Source organism: Astatotilapia calliptera, chromosome 22 (genome assembly GCF_964374335.1).
Source record: "Astatotilapia calliptera chromosome 22, fAstCal68.1, whole genome shotgun sequence".
Lineage (NCBI taxonomy): Eukaryota > Metazoa > Chordata > Actinopteri > Cichliformes > Cichlidae > Astatotilapia > Astatotilapia calliptera.
The window spans coordinates 3,750,506-3,773,795 of record NC_137442.1 but is presented as its reverse complement, the minus strand read 5'-3'; the positions used below and the strand labels follow the sequence as shown (position 1 = coordinate 3,773,795).

General features: G+C 38.8%; 2 protein-coding genes across 2 annotated transcripts; both read right to left on the bottom strand.

Moving 5' to 3' along the window:
- Window positions 1-1,983: 1,983 nt before the first annotated feature.
- Window positions 1,984-12,960, bottom strand: LOC113014834 (uncharacterized). The gene is made up of 7 exons (XM_026156588.2): window positions 12,837-12,960; window positions 12,350-12,465; window positions 10,756-10,878; window positions 8,634-8,804; window positions 8,226-8,392; window positions 7,830-7,945; window positions 1,984-3,507 (listed from the first exon to the last, which is right to left on the bottom strand). The coding sequence occupies exons 2-7, from the start codon at window positions 12,456-12,458 to the stop codon at window positions 3,327-3,329; spliced, it is 867 nt and encodes a 288-aa protein (XP_026012373.2). The 5' UTR covers window positions 12,459-12,465; window positions 12,837-12,960; the 3' UTR covers window positions 1,984-3,326.
- A 4,427-nt stretch (window positions 12,961-17,387) lies between these two features.
- LOC113014741 (E3 ubiquitin-protein ligase TRIM21-like) lies at window positions 17,388-21,728 on the bottom strand. The gene is made up of 2 exons (XM_026156456.2): window positions 21,546-21,728; window positions 17,388-19,976 (listed from the first exon to the last, which is right to left on the bottom strand). Exon 2 carries the CDS (start codon window positions 19,968-19,970, stop codon window positions 18,303-18,305), a length of 1,668 nt encoding a protein of 555 aa, XP_026012241.2. The 5' UTR covers window positions 19,971-19,976; window positions 21,546-21,728; the 3' UTR covers window positions 17,388-18,302.
- Window positions 21,729-23,290: the final 1,562 nt, after the last annotated feature.

Sequence of the window (23,290 nt, the reverse complement as noted above, 5' to 3'; positions counted from 1 at the left end):
GTTGCAACTCACATCCTATTGGTTAAATATCCAGGTAATCCATCCTCTATGGTCATAGGTGCGTGCTGAAATCAACAATGACGTTCGACGGCCTCCTCTAATGAGGACTTCTAGCTTAAGCTTCACCTCGGGCGGTGTCCTGTTTTAAGCAGTTGATGCAACAGGTTTAGGATCTGGTCTGATGATGTCACACAGCAACATCAGTGTTATGCAGCAGTGCTTGTTTTTTCTTAACAAGTCAAACAAAGTTTTAATGGCCTTTGTGAACCAACTATCAACACTAGGTGTCCTTAAGAAAGACAGGAAAGCCTTTCAGGAACAATATAATCAAGTATATTATATGCAATATGAAGAATACACTCGGCACTTAAGAAAATGTTTTTGTAAACTTTTTCAGATCTCTTTTAAATCCATTTAGACGTGACGCCTGAGACAAATCTACAGGGATGTGCTCACAGCTGGAGGTGAATTTGTAAATTGATTTGTAAATCTCCTTTTGTTCTTTCTCTGCCTGTGTAGAAAATAAAGTGTCAGTGTCTGATTTTTAATTCTCAGTTCTGAAGCCTGAATGTCATCACACTGACCATCTTATTTTGAGTCAAAACTACAAAATAATGCAGGGCTCAGTTATCAGATGACATCAACATAGACGGTGCAGGTGCATTGCACAGAAACCTGCTAATTAGTGCAACATAACATAAAAATAACATTAAAATGAAATCTACAAATACAATAATCCATAAAAAATCCATAATATCTGTGAGCTCCTGAAGGCACCAACACCAGGGGTCCAGTCTAGTGAGTGGAAATAGGCCACACCCCCTAATAATGCAAACTTCCACACTCAATGAGTGAGTTATTAAAGAGGTAAATATAAAAAGTACAGTTGTTATGAATGGTGTGAGTAGTCATAGAGATGAAACAGACTGTAAATATGTTGATTCGTGCCGCTGAGTGTCGTGCAGTGAACTTGTGCTGAAAATGTGTGTGGTGTTTGAAATTATACAACTTGTATATTTTTTTATATTAAATATTATCTAACTGAAATCTGTTCCCTTCATTATAAAGCAAACCACGAGCTAGAATAAAACCCCACCAAAAACACCTCTTGTTAATCTGTCATGTGATCTGTTTATGCTCCAACATACTCGCCACATTGTGACCTCAAAACGAGCTCTCAGCTGTAAAGTGGACGACAGCCATGACGCACCGTTACCTACTTATATAACCTTACTTCCTGAAAAATAAAAAATCTGACTTATACTAACTTATACTAATACGTTCATAAACAGAAAAATTATGACTGTCATAGTGTTCAGTTTGGATGACTGTAGATGCTATTTGAGCTCTTTGTATAATAATTTTCATCAGTGATCTCTTGAAATCTTCCTGGTGTGATTTGCTGGTTGAACATTATTATAACAGTGTCAGTAAGGAGCCAGCGTGTTCCTCCAACCCAAGCTAATGAACCATGACAGAAAAGGGCTAATTGACTTCCTGAAAACTCCATGTGGTAACAAGCTCAGGAGCTGGAGTACAAGCGCAGGGCTCAGCAAACACTCTTCATTCAGGGCCACTTTAACAGGAAGCAGACGAGATGAGGGAATGTGGGTCTTTCAGCTGGATGGACCCACTGGATGGAATGAGGCGTTTGAGGCTTGTTTTTTGTACATGTAAATAATAATGATAATAATAATAATAATAATAAAAGAGCTGATATAGTGAAGAAGAAGTGAAATAAAAATGAATTAGAATAGATAACTAGATTTCTTTTTCATCATGATCTTATATATCTAAATTATATTTATACTCATTTTGTTGACCAGATAGAAAATAATAAATCACAATGAATTACTTTTCCCTCAGGGAACGACTCTAAAACTGATTTAATCTAAAAACACAATTTAAAACATTCAAACTGTTTTTAATTTCAGCAACTTTACAGGAAATTATTTCCTAGCAGGAGGAAATTACACACATAAGTTATTTTAAGTGACTTATTTTAATTTATTGTAATTTTAGTCCACAGACCCTTCTGTTGTTAACATCTTGACAGGCTGATTGTGGTAGCAGCGCCACCTGCAGGGCAACAACAGCAGTGCAGGGAGGAGACGTTACAAACAAGCCATCATGTTTCATGAAGAGAACAGATAGATTCATCGTTAACAGACTGCTCATGTCTGCTGCTGGATAGGTGCACATTTTGTATTCACATGGCAGATATGAGTGACAGCAACAGCTTACACCCATGGAGAAAATACAGTCGTTATTTACGCCACGGGACAACAAACATTTTTAGTTCTCAAAGCACATCTTCAAAGAGGGGAATGTTACACATGTGGCTACATCACGTATGGATCAAACATGACGTGTATTTTATGTACAGTATATACACACAGACATCTGACACATAACATATCTGATTCCAAATATAAAACAGACATTTAAAAGCATTTATCTTGATTCAACTTGAATCCCTGATTTAAGTCTGAAAGTGAATCATATAAAAATATATAAAAATATTTCTGCAGTTTAAGGCACAGAAACACTGAATAGAAGCCAGCGACAGGTCCAGAGGAGGGCGGCTGTTATTCCTGTTAATGCCACTGAGCACAGAGAGCCCAGTGTACGCTACTCCACTATGCTTTGAATAAAACACATTTTTTTAACTTCATACAGTTTCTTTAGTTTTTGTTATTATTTACTGCAGATGTTAAAATAAAAGTCCAGGGATTTTTAATGCTGTGATGTTATAAAGCTTACATTTAGAGTGAGATACATGCAACTAATCAATAATCAGCAATTTTTTTATGTATATAGTTCTACATAATGATTGTTTTAATTTAAGTATAAATGAATGCTGAAGGTTTTGTATTATTACCAAAGTAGAGTTATAATGTTTTAGTTTCTCGCACCACTTTTCAAAACCTAAACCAAAACCAAAACTATTTCATACATGATTAAGCTTTTGCAGAGACCCAGTTTCCTTGTGTTACCGTCTGTATGAGGGCACAGAGATACGCACGAGTCTGAAAGATCAGGGCCTCATCTGGACATGAACCTGGTTGTCAGTCCCTACTGCAGTCCTGACTGCTACACGGTACTTCAGGGACTTGACAGCACTGTAAATGTATTTTGACACTCCATCTCTGTTGCGTTCATGCTTGTGGACAGAGCAAACTATCCACACACACGTCACAAATAATGAGCAGTGAGCACAAATGGCACATGTTAATTAAATGCAAAAAGGTAAATTAAGTGTTGATGACCTGACTACACTGTGACAGATAACCCAAGCAGCCAGTACAAAATACTAACTGGTTTTCTTAGTGTGGTATGGCAGTACTCGCGCCGGGGCCCATCTCTTTCTCACAGATGAAGGGTAAGTACATGCTGCAGGGGGCGTCGTACCAGCTCCGGATCGCCACGCGCTCCATCACACGTGTTTTCACGATGTAGCCGCAGTCTTCATCGATGTGGTTGTTGGGCTCACCCTCCTCCCAGAAACTACAGTACGGAGAGAGAAAGGGAGCGAAACACATCGACATGTATAAAAACCTTTAACATACATTCATGTTCACCCTGGATCTGACGGTTCACGTTAAACATGTCAAGAAGAAGAGCTAGGGCAGTTTTATTCCTATAGTGCAGTGTACTTTACAAAACCACCACTTCTAACTATAATCCTAAGATTATTTTTCAAACTGGACAGTTTGCTTTCAGCATCCACTGACAGCTTCTGCTCATCTCTTAGATTTGAGCAACTTTGGTCTAAATTCATGTTTAGTCTATTTTTATGGCTGGTTACATTTTCCTCCCTCCTATTTTTGTTTCCCTGAACATGATCATCACACACGTGGAATTAAAATGCCACATTTTGAAGCTGGAGGTATCATCGTGCTGCTTACCCCAGAGATTATAGTTTGAGTCCTTCAGGAAACTTTTTTTTCTTCGTGGGCTCATAATTGTAATATTGTTAATTAAAAAGAAAGAAAGACTTGTTGGACCCTTTGTCCTGGTGTAACAGAGCAGCTGTGTTGAATCAAGGACACATCTAAGACCTGCAGGACACCGGCCCCTGAGACCTGGAGTTGGACACCTCTGCTTTAGACAATTTTAAGTATAATGGTTGAATCTAACAATTGTTACTTCATCAGCTTAAATGCCTCCATCTAGATGAAATTCCACAGACACAGCAATCATATTTAAACATATCTAAGCTCTTATAGTTTTTTAACTAAAATTAACTTTCATTTTCAAGGTCAGCGGCAAATAAAAGTCTATGTACAAAATATCCTGTCAAATCGAATGAAAACCACCTACAAGTTTGCTTTGCACTCAAATAGACTGGAAGTTATATTTCTAGCAGTGGCTTCCTCTTATGATGTCTCTGGTGGTACCCAAGGGTATAACAGTGTGCAACATAGTTTATCGCTAGAATTGAACCACAATACTGCAGACTACACAGTTTAAGTTGCAACATTTATCGAAATAATGTATTTTATATTTTTGTCCATCTCAGAGAGTGATGTCATGATACTGAATGATGATATATCATTTATCATGAGCTGTTAGAATTTTAAACTCCCTGCTGCTCCTGTTATGCTCACTCAGCATAATCTGAGCTAGATGTCGAAATACCACAAAGAAAACTTTGACGACATCGTAACCATGAACGGATGAAACTGACAAAAGGATACGTGCAAGCAGGAATCGTGTGGTGACTTAAACGTGGCATCAGCTAAAAGGACCACCAAACCGCAGCACATGAAAATTGACTGCATTCTACATTAAACTGGCTATTAGGTTTAATTAATCCTCAACTGAAGATGCTGAAAGACTGTTCCAGATCTTTACTGTTCACATTAATCACTGGGTTTAGTAAAAACAATTAAAGATCACGTCCGTATGCAAACATAACTGCTTCTGCTTTTTTATAACCCTGTTTTCTTGGGTGCAAAGAATGCGAGTACCTGCTGAAGATAGTTACGCTTCAAAGTTGTGCTTCCTGTAACTACATTTAGCGCTATCTCTAGCAATTAAAAGGCATGCTCTTTTGAGATCAGCTGACTGACTTGGCCATTGTAGAACGTCCCATTTCTTAGCCTCGAGAAGCTCTTGGGTCACTTTTGGCACATGCTTTGGGTCCTTTGTCTGAACCTGAGCAGAGACTGCAGCCCTGTACACTTTCATCCTACTATCAGCAGTCACGCCTCAATAATTACTAGAATTTGGTTCCAGTGGCAGCCATCTGTGGTCATGCAATAATGCTACTTCCACCATGTTTGACAGATGATGTGACATCATGAGTCGTTTCTCTTCTTATCCATACTGTTGTCCTTAAATCTTTCTGGTGCAAGCTCATCTTGGTTTCATCTGTCCAAAGATGTTTGTCCTTCTTCGCCTGCATGTCTGCACTTTAATTTAATTCAAATAAATTTTATTCATACACCACCAAATCTCAATAACAGTTGTCTCAATGTGCTAATTGTTCAATCAATTGTTTTATTTTTAAACACTGTGGTAGTGTATAGTCATACTATACTACAAAAAGTGTGTCTTTGTGCAACAGAGTGTGGACCTAACTGCAGATTATTTTTCTTTGCATCTGTACTGAAATACAGTCTGGACAGTTTAAGGCAAAAACAATAAAACAAAACGTCAAATTATACAAAAATATCTTACATGAGTCAAAACGTCTACAGAAATAAAACCTAAAAAAAATTACCCTAAAGAGGAAGAAAAGGACAAAACAGGAATGTCAACAGGTTTGTCATCTACAAATAGAGGAAGAGAAATCAGGTGGCTCTTAGAAAATCTGTTGAGTTTGCACAAGTTGGGAAAATTTTACAGTGAGTCTGTGATGTGAAGCAGAAGTAACATCCAGAGCAAATGAAGCAACTCAGAGATATAATGCAACATTTTGCAATAACCAGGAGATGAAGAAAACCACACTTTGCATTTTCATGAAAAACAACCTTTGCTGCAAATCGGGCAGCCCTGACCTGCTCTCCCTCCAGCTGTTATCTGACATGTGGCGCTGCAGCACAACATTTAACTCTTTAGTGAGTCTGTCGCGCTTTTTGTTTCTCTATTGAACATCTTTACTTTCAATAAGCCAAAGGAACTCAGTCTAGAAAAGGGTCATGTCTAGTGACTTTGAGCACGAAGGCAAGACGAGGACAGCAGCAGTGCGTCACAGTGTGTCCAGTGTTCAGTGCATGCAGCGTTAGACTTGACCACTGGGATGTTGCTGGTCAGACTGGTAACCTCTGTCATATCAATGATAGAAATGATTCTGTCATTGTGCCCTTTAGTTTTCTTCTGTGGTCTTTCTGTGTTGCTGAGCCGACCACTACATTCATTCTTTTTAAGAATGTACCAGATTGTTGATTTGGCCACTCAGTCGTCATATTAATCTTCAGTCTCTGAAATGTTAATGCTTTCGTTAAACCCTTAAAACTGAAACTGAAAGGCTGTATTTCCTGAAGTGTGATAAAACGAATCAAGTGAATATAAATTTGGTAAAAAAGCAAAACATGAAAAATCAAAGACAGAAAAGTTCTTAAGATTCCACCTGAATAGGGCCAAATTTTCACACTGATTCATGCAATAGTTTAGGGTTCATAAGACCACAAATTGCTAACTCTGAATATCATTTTGTCCATGTCCCTGTTTTTATCTGCTGCCTGCACCAAATTTCTTCATTTGTCTTTTAGTTTAAATAAGCTTGGGAGCCACCACTGTGCAGAGTAAAAATCATGCGTGTGTTAAAGGTCAGTGTTCAGCTGCATGTTTGTTTTTTAAGTACACACTGTCTATTTACTCTACAAGATAATCAGTCACTCTTTACAAACAAAGAGCTCCAGGTTTTTCTCCTATTGAAGTCGACATACAGAAAACTAGACGCATATTTCAGAGCATCAGTGTCAAATAAATCTGTTGGCCTTGAATGATTGAATACCAGTTGTTCTTAGACTGCGGGGGCAGAGACAATAATAATAATAATAATAATAATAATAATAATAATAATAATAATAATAATAATAATAATAATAATAATAATAATAATAATAATATATGTAAGTATAACCTTTTGTTAATGATTAATTAGTCACTAATTAATCATAAATCAGCATTCAAAATCAATCAATCACAAGTGAGGTTACAGGTAAAATCATATTTGGATTTAACCTATAATGTGATATTTAGACTCCCCACATCCTAAATGGTGCCAATACAAACAAAGACAGTGAGTTTTAAAGATAAAAGATATAAAAGTTTTATCTGAAGATGAGTTCAGAAGTCCTGATATAAGTAGCCTGATATTCAGAAGCCTTATACGGTGTATCATTGCCTTTAGGAAGTCAGAGGTGTGGCATGATATTTTAAATCTTTATATGGGATTGTGCGTATGTTGGCAATACACACGGCACTTGTAAGAATTATAGTTTCTAAGTTAGAAGACTTCTTTTTAATTTTTGACCGATGGATCATTGAGTTAACCTCTTGAAGACACGCCTGCAAAGTTTTATCAGAATGCATTCAAAACTTTTACACACTGTTGTGTTTATTGTCGCTATAGTTGCGTTATTGTCCAAAGCAGGACCAAAAAAAAGAAACTGAACCAAAGGAAAAATGAATCTGCCGAACTGCTTTGCAATATTGCCCAATAAGTGAAGCAACTCATTTGGCACCAAACTTGTTTTGCATTCACTGTTCTGTTAGGACATTGCATCGTGTTGTAAGGCAATGCTAACATGACCACGTGTTAAGTTTTAGTCCTGAACAGGTTGGGAAGAAGGTAAGCAGAGAAACAAACGACCTACCCTCCGATCAGCGGAGTGCCGTCGACCCATTTCCACTCATCTTCTGTTTTTTCATCAGTTATTCCAAACCAGTAGGAGTTCCAGTGTCCTCTGGGAAGAAGATTCCAAAGAAATGTCTGAAAGGAAACATACAGAGGAAGCATTCACATTCAAGAAAGCATTAATCAGTAATGACTTTATACAGTAAAGGGCGTTTATAGAGTCAGCTCTTTCCTTGCTCTGTTTACAGGAAGTTTACATAAGAAAATTTCACAAAAGCCCAAATGAGGCAGAAGTAATGTTTTCTTGTTGTCAAAGGAAAAAAGCCAGAAATCAGTGTATCCCTCCTTGGCACCACATGCATACAGCATGACTGCATCTTTAGTGGAAAACACAATGAAATTTATCAAACTGTACCTGCTCCTCAGGTGTGTGGATGATGGCCAGGTGAGCGCCTTTGCTCTCACAGAATGACTTGCTCTCTGGCCAATCCCGCGAGTTCCTGGAGATTAAGTAACAGCTGTTGTTAAAGAGGTGCCAGTCGTTGGGGCAGACGATAGGAGCCGACGTCACCACAGCAGGAGCTGATGAGACAAGAAAGAAGGAAATTGGTGCAACCAAAGATATTTACTTAACGGCTGGTAAATAGCTGATTCACTATGCTTGTTAGATGGGTTACAAAAAATGTAATCTTAAATTAAATCAGACTAAAGTCTTATTGATAGGATCCAGGCTGTATTTGACAGCTCATAGAGGAGACGATTCATTCTTGTGGCTTCACAAAGATGCATGAATGAAAACGATAAAGAAAAATGAGGAGTCTACCTTTAGTAGCCATCTTTGCAGCGAGCTTGGCCTGCAGCTCGTCCTTCTCTTTCTGCAGCTGTTGTTTCTCCTGCTGCAGCTTGGCGATGGACGCTGTCAGAGCTGACACATTTGCCTCCTGCGTCTGCTTCCCTAAGGATGCCTCACCACCACCCTGAGGTTTGTTTTTATCTGTTAGCAGTATGAAAGTAAGTTACATACAGTACTGTATGCTGAAGGATTACAATATACTGCCAAAAGTATTTGCTCATCTTCCTTTACACATGTATGAACTTGAGTGACATACCATTCTTAATCCATAGAGTTTAATATAACATGGGCCCAGAAAGATTTCCACAAGGTTTAGGAGTGTTTATGGGAATTTTTGACCATTTTTCCAGAAGCACGTTTGTGAACTGAAGTTGGAGGCTTGGCTCCAGTGTCAGTGACTGACCATCCGTAAATGAATTAGAGACCCCGCTCTTACTCGTTGCAAAGTGTTCTATCGTGTTGAGGTCAAGACTCTCTGCAGGCCATTCATGTCTCATTCATGACTTTGTGGACCTTGTTTTGTGTTTAGTGTGCAGTGATGTTGGAACAGGAAGGAGCCATGGCCAAGCTGCTCCCCCAAAGTTGGGAGCATGTAATTGTCCTTAATGTTTTGGTATGCTGAAACATTAAGAGTTCACTTCACTGGAACTAAGGGGCCCGGCCAAATTCCTGAGAAACAACCCCACACCATAATCCCCACTGCTCTCAAATCCCAAACCCGAAATCTGTAGCTTCTGACTCTGCACCTCAGCATCCACTGATCGTGGCTGTAATCCACAATCACTTTCACTTTGTTGTAATAACACTAACAGCTGACTGTGAAATATTTAGTAGTGAATAAATTTCACAGCTGGACTTGTTGGTTCGGATCTGATCACAGTTTTAAGTCAGATTAATTTTCAGATCAGCAAAAAAAGAAAAGAAGACAAGAAAAATGTAACTCGTCATTTATTTATCTATGTATTTTTTTTGCCCATTAAAAAGCATTCAACTCAAGACTCATAAAAAACAAATTAAGGTGCAATATAGGGCAGTACAGGGCTTTGTATCTACCACTCCACTGTGATATAATCAGCAGTAATTGTCACATAGCTTTATGTTGCCCTGCAGGTCCACCCATCTGTAGTTGGGCAACAGAAGATGCCTGGGACAGTTCAGCCATAACTTTGGACTTTTCCTACACATACATGCTCGGAACGATGTTGTCACTGAAGTGGACGCACGACAGGATTATGATAGCGTGGCTAAGCATGTTCATCATATGTTTAAACCCCTTGTTTTGCACAACGGAATACGGCCTTATGTCTGTAGCTAAACACCCCAAAAGCTTTTCTAACAGCTTTCACGGATCAACAGTGAGTCATTGCACCACTAATGCATCCTATGGTACGATGGAGGAGCTCCTGAGAGCGACCCATTCTTTCACAAATGTTGGCCAAGGAAGTGATCCGAATGATTCAATAGTTTGGATGGGTGAGTGAATACTTATACACCATATAGTGAATTTTCAGCCAACATGAAACACATACTGGAAAAATACCTGTTTGTGAGGCTGTACTACCAGCAATGCTAACATGGTTACAATGACATTATTAGCTTGGCGGTATAACGGATTCCATGTTCACCATGTAGAGTCTCAGCACGCTAGAATGTTGTGATTAGAAATAAAAACTCTTCCTGGAGTTATTTCTTTCACAGGAACTTAACAAAACACAATTTTGACCTGATGATTCCAGTAACTTAAAAATCAGTCGACCAAATCAGCCATGAGTCTGCATTCTTCCCACTGGCCAGCAGGGGATGACTCCTCCAGTTTCCAAAAATAAATTGGATGCATAAAAATCTAGAATAAAAAGCTACGTCTTTTTTGGTCTGTGACTTCAGAGCACAAACTCTACAATTTATGGTTTTAACCACGAGTTTCTACATGTGGTCAGAGGTTTACAAACACTCATCACAGGCATTCATTTTTCATTTTTTCATCGAATTTCTTTGAATGGTTGTTTTTCCAGTGATTGTACAACATACATCTTTAACGACTTAAAAAACAAGAATTGCGTGCAAAGGTTTTTCAGTATAGTTGTGTACTCACATTGTGCAGTGACAGCTATGATGGCGATCACGAGGACGGCGCACAGCGTTGCCAGGCAGATGGTGGCGAGGCGGTACAGCCTGGGACCACTGGGCCTGGGGAACATTTGCATCACAGGATGACCTGCAGGTGATGGGAAGAGAAAGACGGTTTATTAAAACCCCGCTTTAGCACAATTTAGAGAAGTTATTTTCACATATATGGATGATAGTTTCAGTTGATTCTGCAAGATTTAAAATAATCTTTAAACAGGAATTTATAGTAAGAACCTTTAAGAAAAAAAATATTTTTTTGTTCTGCAACACTGACAACAGTGACCTTTTTTTTAACCTGACATATAAAAGTATTCACACTTTTTGATGACTAAGTAGTGCGTGCAGTGGAGCGCTTTGTCCACAGAGGACTCTGCTCAGACTTGTAAATGTCAAACATGCTGGAACGCAATCCCGGCGATGCATTTGACATTTTTAATTATCTAACAAAGCATGATGCAGGTAGGAATTTATTATTTGTTTTTGAGTAAGTGAAAGACTTACAACTAATGTATATTCATCTATCTGAAAATTATAAATGTTAGTAAATAATAGATTTTAAACGTTCTACTTCATTAATTATCAATGATCACTTTTATATTAAAAATAAAAGCATTATGTCACCAGACAAAAAACACCATGTCCATAATATAAAAACACAAAAGCAAACAAAACCATCACAAAGGGCCTTAATATGCACACAAAAACATGAAAGCAAGCTAGTTACCAAAAACCAAACTACAAGGAACACGTTACAAGAATAAAAGCTCATCTGAAAAAAGGAAATCCACAAACTGAATTGAAAACAAACAAATAAACATGAGAGCTTTGATTGGGCCCTTTGACACACAGTCTGCTAGTGACTGAGCTTAGCCTGCTGCTGCCATGGCTGCATTTTGAACTCATAATCAGTTTCTGCATGTTATTTTAATTAATTAAATTAATAAATAAAACTATATTTTGACTTCACAGTTTTAGTCTTTTATTCTTATTGCAGACTGACTCCAGTGTGTATAAAAGTTGGATTTAGTATCTAAAAGCTCAGGGCTGGTTCAAAGAAAACCACTAATGTTCCCACGGAAGGAGGAAGGAGGAGGCTCCGAGTATAAAACCCTATACTTGAGTACGTAAACCTTAAAGATTGAATTCACGTTTACACCATCATGTCTGTCTGTTATGTAACACAGAGTTTGGGACTTTGTAAAGCACTTTGATAATATATCTAAAAATTTTCTGTTGATAAATGTTTTTTTCCTTTATCTTTTTATTATCCTTATAACCTGTAAGTAAACAATTACCAGTGAAAGCCTGCAGAACTATGAAAATTAAATGACTGATACGAGAAAAACAGCACTTTCATGTGAGAAGCTGCAAAGTGAATCCTGAAGATAAACATGTACAAAAGTTAACGTAACAAATCTCAGTTTGACATTTTGCTGTCTCCATAGTGATAACACACCGTGTCTACAGGACAAAGTCAGTTATTTTAAAGCAAAGATAAACGAAACCGTCTGCATTCCTCCACAGAGGCACATCTGCAGGGTTAAAGTTTAACTGCTTACCACGGTGTTCCACATCTGGCCTGTGGGGTAAGTCGTCATGACAGGACTCGTCGTCTATTAGTTGGGAGTACATCCCCTCACAGTTCAGGGAGCTCCCGGTGGTCGACATTTCACCGCTGGAAGACAAATAGAATTAAAGAAAACTAAAGTTCTTGGTGGAGGGTGAGGCTCTGAGTCAAAGCTTCACCACAGCTGTGATTATAAACAGCTGGGATTAAACCAATGACTGTAGAAATGACTACTTTCTACAATCATCGGGGGAGGGGGGGGGGGATTCCGGTTATAACTTTCAAAATAAGACTTTTCGGTAACTCGAGTGATTACTGCTATGAAAATCCTTAAAAAGACGACAAAGAGACATCCAAACCCCCACAAAACAAAAAAATAACAATTATTATAACTACAAAAACCAAAAATCACAGAGGAACTAAAAAAACCCTGCTCAAATAACCAGCAAACAGACTGATAATAAAGCAACAATATGTACACAAAGGCTACGTTCACACCGCAGGTCTTAATGCTCAATTCCGATTTTTTGATCAAATCCGATTTTTTTGTCTGCTCGTTCACACTACAAATAAAATGCGACAGCAAACGCGCTCTAGTGTGAACGCTCTATTGTTTGACTGATGGCCCTTAATATAAAGACTTCGGACTTCACGTTTCCCAATTTTTGCTTTAAGTTATTTTGTTATTTCCATAATAATGTAGATAACCTAATAATTATCCTTATTGCTGTTTTAGAGAAGAGCGGTGCTTGCTGGCTACGTTCACACTGCAGGCGAAAGCGCATGAAATCCGATTTTTTTGACCCTATGCGACCCATATCCGATCATGCTATGACAGTGTGAACGGAACAAATCCGATATTTTCAAATCCGATCTGGGTCACTTTCGTATGTGGTACTGAATCCGATACATATCCGATGTTTCAGAAAGCGACTGCTGTTTGAACGCTCATGTCGCATTAAATCCGTCTTTTACGTCACTGACACAAGACAGACGCCAATTATCAGCGCCAGAGAAGCGCCCGATAATTTGGAGCCTCATGACTGGTAAACTGAAATGTATCTATGGGAGCAACAATGATCGATAAGACATCGCGAACGCTTGCTGGCTATCCAGTGAAACTGCTGGGAAGACAACGTTGGAGAAACGTTAACATTTTATTTGTACTGCATAATCTGCAGATTCTGACAGAAATCTGCAATGGCCAGTCAGAGGTTAAATTCGACCTCAAAAACATGTAAACAAACAATTAAGTCCACGAAACAAGAAGTGAAATAACTGAGAAAGACTAAAAAACAAATGTTCTTTAAATGAACCAAATAAACACTCTAAAGTCAAGAATAGAGTCACGACTACATTGCAGGACATTTGAGTGTCACCCACCCGGTTGTTCACCAAACCCTATTATGGCCTTCACACTCTTATTTTATAGCATTAAATTTGCTGACTTTTCTTAAAGTGGCCTAAAATACAGACTCAAAAAGGGCATCTGGCATAAATCCAAACCAAATGTGCTGGAAGCTAAGACGACCTTTCAAAATAGTCTTTTGTCTTCACAATACTGTTTTATAAAAAAGAAAAAGAAAAAAGGAGCACATCTATATATATTTTCAAACTAAAAGAACCAAAAACATTTTGAATTCAAAGCCTAAACTTCACTTTCCATTAAAATGCAGTCTTTTTATTTAAAACGAAACATATTTGTCTTCCCGTGTTCCCATAGTTTACATTTTCTCTGGTGTAAAAATAATATAATTCTAACAATATTTGAGGATTTTTTTTAAGGAACCATTTGCATGCTATAGCGGATTTTTACGTGACAGAGGGGGAGAGAAAGAGAGCCAGAGGCAACAATCAGAGACAACATCATCACATTAGAAAGGTATAGTAATCATCCACAACTATTTTCAGTTGCGGATGATAAAGGATTCATAAAGTTTATCCATGTAGTGAATCCTATGTATACAATTCCAAGCAGGAAAACACTCTCCCAAATAATCATCCTAGGCCCATATGACAGAGAATGTGCATCCTCTTTTTGTTTTGCATATTTTAATTTATATTTTATTTTGTTGTGGTTTGCATTGTTTTGTGTTGTTTCACTTTAAATTTCTTTAAAAGGAAAAAGCTGAAAATTCAAATAGTTAAAAGTTGAAATATAAATAGTTGTTTTTGTATTTTATAATTTATTTATAACATTTTATGTGGAGTGAATAAATAAAGCATATTCACGTGGCCCCTAAAACACAATAGAAGTGCTCCAGGATCCTAGTGGCTACAAGCCAGGAAGTATAACAGGATTTGGTGTGTGGTAGTAACAGGTAAATGAACATATTTTTAAATTTATTTGAATATATATGAGTGTTTGTGTATAAAAATGCAAACAATACACATATGCTTTCAATTGTGTCATGTAAGTAATCTAGGTAGCTCTGTACGTGCTTTGGAGTTTGTACTTGTTTCGGAGTTTGTATGTGCTTTGTCTCTAGGGGCCACCGTATATATTTTTGTAGAAACATTTATAAATAAAACCACTTTTGTTTACATTAGTAATTCCTTTTGTGCATAATTTTATATTGTTGTTGATAATAAATTAATTAAAGTGACAAAACAACCTGAAGAGCCGGTTGGGAGCTGAAAGAGCCGGTTCTCTTGTGTCAGAAGCATGTGGTGACGCGGGAAGAGTTTGGCTGCAGACGAATGGCAGAGTTTTCTGTTACAAATTTTACCTTTATGATTTATTTCCCTTGGAGATTTTTTTCTTGATCTTGTTCCACAATTTGAATCTATCAACATACATATTTACTCCTTATAGGATGACTGCAACTAAAATACCCTTAATTAAATTCGTTTAGTCTGTAATTTGATGACTTTTCCAAAAAGTGGCCCAAAATACACATGACAAAAATGTTTACAATTTTACATGGGTGCACAGACCTTTGTACACTGAGGCTGTTCCTGGTCTAGTTGGACTTGTATCAATAGAGATGGACTTTAGATCCACTGGTGTGGGTCAGATAAAACAGTGTGGTGATTATAGGGATTCTTGAGACTGTGAACTAACTGGAAACTGTCTGTTTGTATATTTTATGGAACAATGTTAATGTTCAAAGCTGACCTTGACACTGTCACAAGAACTGTCACAAGAACAGAGACAGAAACCTGCTGGTCTTTGAAGGATCATGGTGGAATCTCCAAACAATGCGATAGTAAAACAGCACAGGGGCAATCATATCTGATGCACATAAAGGATAGTGACCATGTGAAGATGAAGGAGAGGGTGCCTTGGCACAGACATGAAGCCTGACATGTGGTGGCATGGTGGACTGACAGCATGAAGCTTCCTGGTTCCTTTATAGGTGGAGTTTGCAAATGTACCAAGTTACATTTCTCTTGCTTCCCCCCACAGTGCAAAGACATACACGTTAGGTTAATTTAATTCTAGAAAGGATGTGGATGTGAGGTAGATAAAGTGCTTTAGGTGCATAGGGTAAAGTCCTGTATTAATTTATCGCCTGTAAAAAATATAAAGTGTGACTTTGAGTGGTCAGTAAGAATAAAACATAAAAGTGAGTTTATTATATTACAGGTGGCAAAGGCCCAGCTCTAAACAGCACGGACAGATCCAGTCCTTAAATGCAACGCAGTAGTTTTAGAATAGAACAGAATTGAACTTTATTGTCATTGCACATGTCACAAGTACAAGGCAACAAAATGCAGTTTGCATCCATCCAGAAGTGCTTTAGCCATAATATAGATATATTACAAAATATATATTAGCAATAATATAGATATACAGCTATATTACATAACAGTATGTTATGGGTATGTTATAATGTAAACGGTATGAAGGTATGTTATGAATATGCTATAACTATAAGTATGTACAGGCTGTAGTGGGTGTACAAGCTATGTACAGGCTATGAACAGGATATAAGTAGGAAAACTACAGAGAAATATGAACTACACAAGTTATAAACAGTTGTAGAATGGTATATCGTATTGTTTTGCAGAAGCACTTCATTGAAACACAATTCTAATGCACTTTTACTTAAGTATTTGTACATTTTACTGTGTTATGCTTTGTTCTATATACTAATATATGAACCTGTCTCCATAGCCATGACCACACCCAGGTCATGGCTGCGTGTGTCAAAGTCATCTGGTCTTTCAGGTGATAGAGTTAACTGAGAGGAAGACAGCTGAGTATGGGAAGTTTGCAGGGGATCGTCTAAGCAGGAGCAGCTATTGCTACCCCACTGAGGTCCTGCTAAGGTTTTGCCGGGCAGACACTTCACACTTCAAGCTGTTGTGATTCAGGGGACTGCACAATAAGAAGTCCCCTAAATCAGGTGCATCAATATTGCAAAGAGGGCATCAAGTCTGCTGTGGATTAAAAGAGGCAACCCATGGATCACATAAGCTACCAAGACATGAGTCAAATATTCATCACTCAGGCTGGGGCATCTATGGCTTTATTTCCCATCAAATTGCAGCCACATTGAAAAAATTCTCTAATCATGTGTGAAGATATTACTGGACCAGAAGATGTCACCATTACACAGTTTACTCAACTTTCAAACCACCAAGTTTCTAATATGAGGCACTGCATGATATCAGGAGCTAGCCCAGATTGTAGCATCAGCACTCTTGGTGGTCAGACGTCATGACCTGCTGTGGTTATTTGAAGGTGATGAGATGACCTGCCACATCTGTTTGAGGTGATGTCACAGCCTGTGGAGCAGAGGTATAATGCCCTGTTTAGTTTTATCTCCATTGTACGGCTAAAAAAGGCAGCAAGTTTAAGCAGGTAACACTTTTTTAAAAATGTATTTTATTTTTGTTTAATTTTCTTTGACTTATTAAAAAGTTTAATAGTATCTTATGTTAGATTTTTCTAATCTAGACATGTACAAAATCATCCATCAATATATTTATGATACCATATGGTCAGTTTTCAAATGTATTAAATTAAAAAAAGCTAATACACACAAAAAAAGTATAAAATAAAGAGGGTCTAACTTGCATCATAGAGCAGAAAACTTATTTATTCATAGATAAAATGGTCAAATCTGAGTAGACAATCACAAATGAATGGGAAAATTACTATGCACAGCTGTAAGCACTGAAAGAATATCAATCAATATGTACCAGCGAGATTAAGTGACAGTCTTTTTAATAAAATGCATTAAAAAATTACACATGCAAAAGTTTCTGGTTTGCAGAAAACAAATAAAAATTACATTTTCAACCACTCTTTGATATGGTGTACTGATTAGCTATTAAATCATTACCTCTAGCATCACTTTTAAACTCTATTAGACAATTTACAATAAAATCTTGAAATTGGAAATTTCTAAACATCTCCTTCCATAATACATTTGAATAATAAGTGTTCTTGTCATGTTTGTACAACACATGATGGCGCTGTTTACTCACAGAAGAAAGATTTCTGCATTGAAACGAACTGAGTTGTTATAGTGATGGAGACTGTGCCATAAATAAGCAGTAGTTTTGTGCAGTATTTGTCACTATTATTTATATACAACAGTTATCTTTTCTTTACAAGAGGTTAAGAAAATATTAAACAGTAACAAATCAACACACAGTGTAAAGATATCTGACTTTCAGTGTTTGAAACAGTCCAGGCTCAAATATCAATTTCAAAAGACCAAAAAGTGTAATGCTTCATTTTGTTAACAGTTACAAGGTCACTGTTCATTTATTCTTAAATGAAGCTTTCTGAGATTCATTCTCTGATATTTTATAATCACTTAGTGGGAAAATTTCCTGATTCATTTTTTTGCTTCTGTTTGCTTCAAATCCCACGAGAGTCAAACAAAAGCATAAATCAGAGGCCACAATATTCAGATTCTATAGAAAACATGGAAACTGTAGAGTATTTACACTAAACATGTTCATTGGTTCCCTTCAATAAAAATCAATCAGTTCATCAAATAAAATCTGTTGATTGACTCGATTTGATTGACAGGACAGTTGATTAGAGGTGCTGAGTTTTCACCACCATCATTGAGACAGGGACTGAAGTATGGGTGGAGTTTCTGAATGAAGGAGCAGCTAGTAAAGGAGTAGATAAGAGCTGCAGTATCCACATCATAAAAAGAGACCAGACCCTCCTCATAATCCACAAACACCCCCACCTTCTCAGGACCAGACTGAAGACAGAGACGGACTGAAGGGCTAGCAAAAGCTCTGTACTCATTTCTATTCCTCAAGCCTAAACTCCAGAAACCATCCTGAGGAGTCAGCGTGATTTTTCCCTTCCTGTTGACCAACTCGCTGGCCACTCCTAAATCCCAGGCAGTCTTTCCTTTAACCTGAACCTCGAAATAAAATCTGCCTGATGATAAACTCTGCTTTCCTAAAACATTAGGACATGGAGAGAATCTCTGTGGGGTGTCTGGAAGGTTCTTCCTCACATCACCACAATGCACCTGTTTTCCATCATCAGATAGGATGAGTCTCGAACTTGCTGTATCAGGATCAAGAGTCACATCCACTGCATACTGCTGGACCCTCTCCAGCTCAGCCTCAAGCAGCTTCTTCTTCATGCATTTCCTGAGTTTCTCCTCCAGCTGAGCCACAGCTCTAACCACAGTTCCCTCATATGAAGGTGGATGAACTCTGATCTCTGTCCAGTCCTTTGTGGGTAGAACAGTTTTCAGGGATGAGAAGCTTTGGAGGACGTGTAGGTGGTCTTCAGAGTGTGAGAGCTGCTCCATCTGAGAGCTTGTCTTCTTCAGCTCAGAGATTTCTTGTTCCAGATCCTTGATGAAACCTTCAGCCTGTTTCTCTGTTGTCTTCTGTTTGCCTTCGATCTCCTTCATGAGCTTCTTCATTCCTCTCTCAGCAGACTCCTGCAGAGCAGTGAACACCTGAAAACCTTCTGCTTTCTCTCTGTCTGCAGAATCTTTACTCATCTTTACTGACTTTTTGATCTCCTGAATCTTCAGTTGTCTCTTCTGGATCATCAGCTGAATTTCAGCCTCTGTCTTCCACAGCTCTGCCTTCTTTCCCTCATATTCTTCTCTCAGAGGAACAAACTCATGAGTCTTGTGTTTGAAAACAGAGCAGAGCGTGCAGACACATGTCTGGTCAGTCTTACAGAACAGCTCCAGAGGTTTATCGTGCTTCATACACATCCTGCCTTCCAGGTTCTCCAAGGGCTCTACCAGATGATGTCTTCTCAGACGTGAAGCTGTCAGATGAGGCTCCAGGTGCGCCTCACAATAGGAGGTCAGACACACCATGCAGGACTTCAGGGCCTTCAGTTTGCTTCCAGTGCAGACGTCACAGGGAACCTCTCCTGGTACGGCGGCTTGTTGCTCTGAGCTGGCAGACAAACTCTGCAGCAGATCATTCCTGCAGATTCTTTCTAAAACCTTCCTGGTCACCTCCACAGCTCCAGGAAGAGTGTAGGTGTGCACCATCAGGTCCACGGTGTCCCGTCTTTTTGCCGTCTGCAGTCGGCTCTTTTTGATAGTTGGTCGACTGGCAAGGACTTCTCCCTGCTGCAGGCGCCACTTAAAGCCTTCAAACTCATCGTCTGTTAAATCTTCCAGGGTGTTTAGGAGCTCTTCTGGTCTCATCATGGCTTTCTGATGAAGTCAGAAGAATATTTTAGCAAATATACATTTGGGAATATCTCCCGTACACGTTAACAACAAGTATACTTTTTTCCTTTTTTCTATGGGTCTTTTACATCGAATGAATTAAATAGTGTAATTTAAACTCTTTACTCAAAATGTGTTTGATGAAAAGCAAGGCAAGAAATGAAACCAGACTTCTTCCTGGTGAGTCACTTTTTCTGGCAGAGACACAAAGGTTGATGATTCAAATCCTGTGTTTTCATGACCTCACTGAGATCAACAAATGCAAATAGCTGCATATCCCCTGATGATGCTTGTAGATATACTTGAGTTTTGATTTGTTCTGTCCCTGTGTCACGGTCCCGGGTTTGGATCCACAGTTTTCAATTACAAACTTTAAATTCTTGTCTTTATTTAACATTCTGGTTCTCAGTCTCATTGTTCATTAATCTTTGAGTATTTGTTTCAGTGTTTGGCTGCTTTCAGCAGGTTCAACTTTTATTTTGTAGTGTCTTGTTGTTTCCTTATTCTTCTGTGTGTCCGGTCTGTCAGTTTTGTATCTTTGAGTCTTTTGTCTCCAATAGTTACTTCCTGTTTTATTTTGATAGTCGTTTGTCACTGTGCTTTATTTTGTGTTCTACTTCTCTTGTCTCATCATCCCTGATTTGTTCCTGCTCCACCTGTTTCCTCTTACCTCTCTACCTTTTGTGTTTATTGTCTCAGTTTCCCATCATTCCTTGTTGGGCATGTGTTTCCTGGTGTTTTCTCTCCCTAAGTTCCAATAGTATTATTCCTTAAAGCTCCTGGTTTTGGGTTTTGTTTCTTGTGTTTTTTGGACTGTTTTTTTTTTTTTTTTGAACTAAACAGTAGTCAGCCCTGCGACAGACTGGCGACTTGTCCAGGGTAGCGCTGTACCTTGCACTATTTTATCAACTGATTCACACTATAACCAGGGTTTGCCTCTTATCTGTATTTTAATTTTATTACAGTACAGTACTCAGTTTTTGGTAACCATTGTCCTTCATGTAAATATGTAAAAATTGTGTATGTTTCTGCTCTGTGTCTTGTGTACTGTTCGTTTGTATATGTGTCTTTCTCGCTGCTGTTACACCCAAATTTCCCCTTGTGGGACAATTAAAGGATTATTCTATTCAATTCTACCCTGCCTCCCGCCCTGAGACAGCTGGGATAGGCTCCAGCGCCCCCCCCCCCCCCCCCCCCCGAAAAGGATAAGCCTAAGCAAATAGATGGATGGACTAAACAGTATTAAAGACTCGCTTTATGTTCACCTCCATCTCTTGCATTCTGTATTTGCATCAGCAGACTACAAACTTCATTCAACAGATACCTGATCGTGACAACTTTATGTATTTATTGCCACATTTGGCAGATTTTACAGACTCAGCTAGCGAAAAGAAAACGACTTTAGGCTATAAAAACTGTAGTTTGTGACACTGACTTTCGCTACAAATAACAATAAAATGAATAAGCATAAATGAATGAAACTTCCTGTTTGATGAAAGCTGGAAGTTTTCTGTTAATTCTGGTTAAAACACAATAAATATCAGGTGTACTCACCAATAATCAGATTCAGGTCAGATGCTGGGAAATAAAATATGAACTCAGTTGGATTTTCTTCAGAGAGAAGCACAGAGATGTGTCTCGACTGCAGCTCTGTCATCCACAAACTTTAAGGTGAATCTCGTCTGTCTCGTCTCGCTCCGCCTCTTACTGCACCTCTGTTTTCAGGTTTGTTTCCTTCTGCAGGTTCAGACATGATCACAGATACATACATGTGAAACAAGCAGAGTTTAAAATGTTCTCATTTAATGGGATTTTTTTGCAGCATAAAAGAGCCAGTGTTGGTGAAAGCACTTTGGAAGCATGAACCTGTTAAACTGCAAAACTCCTCAAGTAAGAAAATGTAGCGAAAAAGAAACATTTGACATTTTTCTCCATGTACATTTTTATATTTGTGTTCTATATGATCACTTGGGGAGTAACTTTACAGCAACACTGCAGAAATGACTGACCAGAGAAAAAAAACCTGAACAGTCTAACTCTGCATTAGATTCCAGATGTTTTTTGATCTTCAGTTTTTCACTTTGAACACTTAGTGACTGTTAATAAAGTGACTGCTCATTATTGCTAGATTTATTTTTTTCCTTTCTTTTTGCCTGTCCCGTTTGGCTCTTTTGCCATCAGAATTATTGTCTAGAGGCAAAGAAAGATGCCCAACGGATTTACTTTACCAAATTGACCATCCCAGCCTTGCCATAATGGTCCATTTGATTCACCTTTTATTGTTTATTTTATTTTCACTTGCTGAATACGGGACAGACTTGACTGGAGGAAAGAAGGGGAGAAAGAAAGAGGGAAAGAGAAACAGCTGAGAAGAGGGACGGGGGAGAAGGGCAAAAAACAAAAACCAACAGAACGGGCAGAGAAAAAAAAAAGCATATATCAATCACCTGGATCACCTGCTGAGAAAGAAAAAAAGAAAACAAGCAGAAGAGAACAAGAGTAATAGAATAAACAACATCACAATGATATATGGGAATATGACAGTAAATACTAAATATTAAACATTATTGTGCAGCACATAAGATCAACAGAACACAGTGTGCTTTGAGGTAGGAGCCAAAAAGGGTGTAGTTTGTGGGTGTGATCACCCGTGTGTACACCTGTGAGCATGGACACGTTTGTTTTTTGTTTTTTTACAAGGTTCCTTCATGTAATGATCTGCTAGAGGGTGTGGGGGGGCCACAGCCCCGTCCTCCAGGGCATGAAGCAGGTATGGAGGAGATCAAAACTCCAGACATCCAGAGGCCCCCAGAACACAAGAGACCAAGGAAGACCAACAGAGGGGCAGCCGCGCCACTGTCCCAGAAAGAGCTGAGGAGAGTCCCAGATGAGGGCTCACTCAGCAGCCGCGGAGCAGAAGCCAGGGGGAGTTGCAGTGACGCGCCCGTGAGCTCCGCCGGCAGCCAGCTGTGCCTGAGTGACACCTCCGAAGTGGTCCGAGCGAGCCCCAGGCTCCAGGCTCCGACAAGCGGCCGCCAAGGAGTGAGCCGGCGTGTACCTGGACGCCCATCCCCAGACACAAAGAACCACCAATGCACCGAAGTCTGAGGGAGTCCGCCACTGGCAGGGGAAGTGGTGGTGGGGGGAGATAGGCCTCCAAACCTTGGAGGGCCTGAGATGTCCCCAGAGAGGTGGCATCTGATACCCAAACTGACATATAGACACAGACTTACAGGCACACACAGACACAAACATCCATTCCCACCCTCATGCTCTCATATGCACTTGCTCCACACTCA

Bases quoted from the DNA above. Each gene is read 5' to 3' on its own strand.
- LOC113014834 (XM_026156588.2), bottom strand. From the start codon at position 12,458: ATGTCGACCACCGGGAGCTCCCTGAACTGTGAGGGGATGTACTCCCAA. The intron at 8,805-10,755 runs GTGAGTACACAA...TACTGCTAACAG, and splicing joins CATAGCTGTCACTGCACAAT to ATAAAAACAAACCTCAGGGT. The intron at 7,946-8,225 runs GTACAGTTTGAT...GTTTCCTTTCAG, and splicing joins TCCACACACCTGAGGAGCAG to ACATTTCTTTGGAATCTTCT.
- LOC113014741 (XM_026156456.2), bottom strand. From the start codon at position 19,970: ATGATGAGACCAGAAGAGCTCCTAAACACCCTGGAAGATTTAACAGAC.